This window comes from Nicotiana tabacum, chromosome 15, assembly GCF_000715075.1.
Source record: "Nicotiana tabacum cultivar K326 chromosome 15, ASM71507v2, whole genome shotgun sequence".
Classification (NCBI taxonomy): Eukaryota; Viridiplantae; Streptophyta; class Magnoliopsida; order Solanales; family Solanaceae; genus Nicotiana; species Nicotiana tabacum.
The window spans coordinates 114,172,882-114,178,241 of NC_134094.1; the positions used below are offsets into that span (position 1 = coordinate 114,172,882).

Sequence of the window (5,360 nt, forward strand, 5' to 3'; positions counted from 1 at the left end):
AATTACACGATACTATGATAGTTTATTGCAGCTTGTGAAGCTAATTGATGAATTGAAAATCTTTAAAATTTAATAAATTATTATTCCTGCTTGTTAAAGAATTATTGTTATTCTTGTAAATGAGACTAATTGATAAATTTGAAAATTTATTGAAATTGAAAGAAATTTAATTATTTTTGTTGGTTAAATAAATTATTGATATATTCTGTGAATCGTGTTGATCTAGATATTCTAGTTTTATTTCAATTATTATTATTGACCCATAGTGAGTGTCAAAGTCGGCCATCTCGGCTCTACCACTTCGAGATTAAGCTTGATACTTACTGGGTACACGTTGTTTACGTACTCATACTACACTTGCTGCACTTTTTGTGTAGGACCTGAGGCAAGTACTAGTGGGGGACCTATCGTCTTACACCCACGTTATCCAGGAGTATAGTGGTGAGCTCCCTTCCTGAGCCGTTCTGCAGCTATCGGTGTCTCTCCTTGTATTTTTCATTCTGTCTATTTTTATTTCAGACAATATCAGTGGTTTTATATAATCTACTATATGCTCATACACTTGTGGCACCAGATCTTGGCACACACATTGGTAGAATTTGGTGTCTTATTATTTTTCTTGGATTTAAATTTTTTTTATATATATGTTTAATTTATTAGTTGGCTTGCCTAGCTATAGTGTTGGGCGCCATCACGGCCTATAGATGAAATTGGGTCGTGATAGAGATGGCCCACTTTTTTAAGTAGGTATAACGAATATATAGGAGGCGCTATAATATAGTGCCTCCTATATACGCGCTATACCTCCCGCCAATTTTGAGTTCAAATGTAGCGCGGTGAATCACTGCGCTATATAAAAAATGATACTCCCTCGGTCCACAATAAGTGACCAATTTGCTTTTTTATTTTGGTCTAAAATAAGTTTCCATTTATGTAATCAAGAAAAAATTCAATTTGTTTTTACTCTTTTACCCTTATGTGCATATCCCTAAAATATTTTCTTACTCCTCACACTAATATTTAATTAAGAGTAGTTTAGTTATACTAGGTATTTTTTTATAGAATTTAATATTTTCTTAATGGGCGTGCCTAAAACAAACCGGCCACTTATTGTGGATCAGAAGGAGTAATCAATTTTTTTTTCTACCTATTTTTATCGTTTTAAATCCAAAAGAAACACACTGTGCTTCCGGACCGCATAATACACTCGCTAATGGCCACTGCTGTTGGAAAATTTGCAGGACGGATGAATCACAATCAAGTAGAGTGAAGGTTTCTATTTTTCGAAATCAGTTCTTACCTTTGGCGCTTTGGTTAGCAATTACAGTTCCTCAGCCAGTCAACAACTGTCTCTATTGCAAAATGATTACACCTTTGCAATCTGCCAACTTTATTGTACGGACAAAATGATTGTTAGACCTACCAATATATCACTCTTTAATTGGTAGAACAGGGGGCCGGGCCGGCGGGTGGAGGGGAACCTCAAACAATGTATATACTGCCCTTATTACATGTTGGGTTTAAGTTAAATACATTAACGGTGTAAAATATCTTCGCCTTAAATATAATTTAAGATAATTTAACATACTATACCTGATTGCTTACTCTAATTTTTTGGTTAAAGGATCATGCTTAGTGGCGGAGACATGTCTTCATTGAAAAGTATATATGTAAATAATATTTTTTAAAATAACAATGTGTATATGCAATACAAACTACTTAAAATGAAATTAAAATTCAATTTAGTTCAGTAAGTAAAGTTTTAAAACCCCACTCTCCCAAACTCAAACGTGCATATAACTCTGAGTTGTGAAAATATATGTTGACACCACCTACACTGTATGTGACGTACGCAATTGATCATTGAACAAAGTCAGTGAACAGAGCTTAAATCTCATTACAGATATTTAGTCAATTGCCAAATACCTTATAGCGCAGTTTTAACGTTACAATAAACAACACCTGATTAAGAAAATCATCTTACTACCGGACACCCCTAAAGTTGAACCCGAATCGCATTTGGTCCTATTTAAGATTCTCTTCAAATAAAATGTCATATTCTACGTTTTTGGATCTATCCGTAAATTTGAAACTTTTAGTAATACATTACTTTATGAACAATGGCGTAGTGTTTGTTTATACATTGGAATGATTTTTTGAAAATGAGTTTGGAAATTTAAATATAGTAGTTTCACCATATTTCATGTAAAATTGATTTTTCTTTCCTAAAACAATAATATTTTTTCAAATAAAATAAATGTATATCCAAATACAAAATTCAAATTTCAAATACTTTTTTTAAACTTTAACTCCAATTTTTTTTTAAAATAATTAGTAGTATATTTTTTTATGTCCAAACGACTAATAAATAGAGACATGAAGAGAACGTGTCCTACTGCCAGCAGCTCAAATCGTACTACAAACACTCCAAATGGGACAGACATATATCATCAGCATCTACTGACTCTACCCCCCACCCCCCACCCCACCCCACCCCCACCCCCCAAAAACAATTTTCCCTCTGTACCCTTCAACCCCATTTCTGTCTTTTCACCACTTCTTAACCAGTAACCCGCCTATATAACCCAACCTCCCCCGTTCCCGTTTTCTCTCCTCAACAACAAAAATATCAGTCAGTTCTACTGTCAATCTTAGGGAATTTTTTTTTATTTTTTATCTTCATCTCTCATTTCTACTGTCAATCTTTCAACTTAATTTTTGTTTATATAGACTAGTAACAATTATGGGTTTTCCAGTAGGCTACACGGACCTATTTCTTCCAAAATTACTAGTACACATTCTTACAATTTTGGGTTACATTAGAAAGTTCATTTGCACACTTTTCACAACATTGGGTCTAGGAGATTTCCTAGAACCCGAAATGTCGTTTCCAACCCGACCCGAATCTTGTTCGGAGCTCCAGTACTCCTTGTCGGCGGTTATAATCCGGGAGCTTTTACCGGTGGTCAAGTTTTCCGAGCTAGTGGACCCACCAGAGAGCTGTGCGGTTTGCTTGTACGAGTTTAATGGGGAGGATGAGATCCGACGGCTCACGAATTGCCGTCACATATTTCATAGGAGTTGCCTGGACCGTTGGATGGACCATGATCAAAAAACTTGTCCGCTTTGTCGGATGCCGTTTATGCCGGAGGATATGCAGGAAGTTTTTAATGAGAGGCTTTGGTTGGCGTCTGGGATTTCTGATTTTTGCGGCGATTTTTCTCCCATTATTGCCGGTTTATAGTACTTCCATTTTTTGTGATTATTTTGTTTTGTTTTGTTGGAGGGGTAGGATAGAGATTGAGGTGAATTGACAATGTGAAATGTATATACAACAAGAGGGAAAAAAAAAAGACAATGAGAAAAGCAGGGAAAAAGAAACTGAGAATTTGTATAGTCTACAATTTTAGGAATATGGATTGGAAGTTGATAATGCATATTCAAGAAATTTAGAATATGCATATTGCAATAGTCAATTGGTTTTGTGGTCAATTATAATTTATTTTTTGTTTTATGTATAATTTCTCGACAATTATTTTTTTTTACAATAAAAACAATGACAATAAGAATACATTTATGCATATGTTTGTTTGACCAGAAAATATAGATCTTAATTTAAATAATTAAATTTATGTGAATAGGGGTTAATCTTAACTAATAATAATATTCTTAGATGTATTTTTTAAAGAAGCAATATATGCCACGCAAATGTGGCCGGTCAATAACAGTGATGTGTAATAAATATTCCATAAATCAGAAATAATAGTGTTGCATTTAATAACAATGAATAGTAATAAATAGTATTTAAGTAAATTGAAGAAATGAGTCACCCAAGAAAGATAGAATAAATGGATATTCTTCACAATGATGAATGATAGACAATCCCTTGAATATTCGAGTTATTCTCGGATCTAGTGAAAAAGTGTGGGCAAAAATCTCAGTGAAAATGTGATGTTTGTATCTTAGCAAGTGAGAGCCGAATCTTTAAGTCAAATTGTGTTATTTACAAATGAATATCATATGTCCCCTATCATTATCTTTTTTTCTATTTATATGGGATATGTTCCTGAGAAACTCTAACAGTACAAGTGCAGAGAATATCCATTAGAATATTCTCTTTAGTATCCTATCTTGAAAACTAGTCGTTACAGCTCTGTCAACGACCCTCGACCTCGACCCTTGTTGACTCTTCGACCACAGACTTTGCTGCTTCTCAGGCCATTTCGACAAACGACGACTTGTGAACTCTTCCCTTAGTATTATCTTGGCTTAAATATTTTAAAGAAAATAATTCAAGAAAATTTATAGGATACTTTTACTTTATATATTATTATTCTCATCTCTTTCTACAGAGAAAACAAAAGAAAGTGACAATAATCCTTTGATTAAGCTAAACATGTATACGTGATTATAACTTCATTTCCAACAAAAAGCACGCCTAAGATCTTAGGTAAATCCTTCTCAGTGAGTAGTGATGATTTTAGATTACAGTCATTGCGGTAAAGTCGTAATAACCTATTAAGCTTATAATGAAAGCTACTAAATTTTGTTCTACCAGGCGGTATAAGTTCCTAATAGTACAATGTGTGTTGTTTTCTTCATCATTTGGGAACAGGAACCTACGAAATGGGGATAAATGAAGTTAAACACTTATATTGACTAAGGCCTGGTTAATTTTTTTTCTCAAGGATTAATTTATTTGAATTTGAATAAATATATGCTTGATAAGATATGTTGACTCTAATAGGGTATTTGGCTAAGCTTATAAGTTGGTCAAATTGGCTTATAAATATTTTTTAGCTTATCTACGTGTTTGACAAACACTCAAAAAAGTGCGTATAAGCTAAAATTAGTCATAAGTCATAAGTTGGTCATCCCCAACTTATGATTTTTTAACTTATAAGCACTTTTAGTTTGACCAAATTTTTTACTAGTTTATCCTTAATAATATTTTGTAATTCACAAAATATTTTTCCCAAAATAAGTTTTCTAACTTTCTCTTCATTCCATATTCATTATTCACCCTTTTGTTTATAAATAAACTTTTAATTTGTAATCTTTTGTCAAGTTTTAAGGGTATTTTAGTCCTTTTAATACAAAATAATTTATCAGCATTTTTTTATCAAACACATCAACTGCTTAATATCAGTTTCAACACTTCTATCCAAACACGTAAATACTTATTTAAAAAATTAATTTCATCATTTCAAACTTATAAGCCGATTAAACTGGATCTTGTTTCCACCCCTATAATCCTCTCTACCTGCTGCTATTTGACACACACTACTCCAAAAGTATCTTTTTTTTTTTTTTAATCTATAGTGTTTCCACACTTCCCCTCTAGCGTGACTCGAACCCAA

At 33.0% G+C, this 5,360-nt stretch overlaps 1 protein-coding gene across 1 annotated transcript; it reads left to right on the forward strand.

Moving 5' to 3' along the window:
* The first annotated feature begins 2,602 nt into the window (after positions 1–2,602).
* Positions 2,603–3,492, forward strand: LOC107779759 (brassinosteroid-responsive RING protein 1-like). The gene has a single exon (XM_016600244.2). It carries the CDS (start codon positions 2,744–2,746, stop codon positions 3,242–3,244), a length of 501 nt encoding a protein of 166 aa, XP_016455730.1. The 5' UTR covers positions 2,603–2,743; the 3' UTR covers positions 3,245–3,492.
* Positions 3,493–5,360: the final 1,868 nt, after the last annotated feature.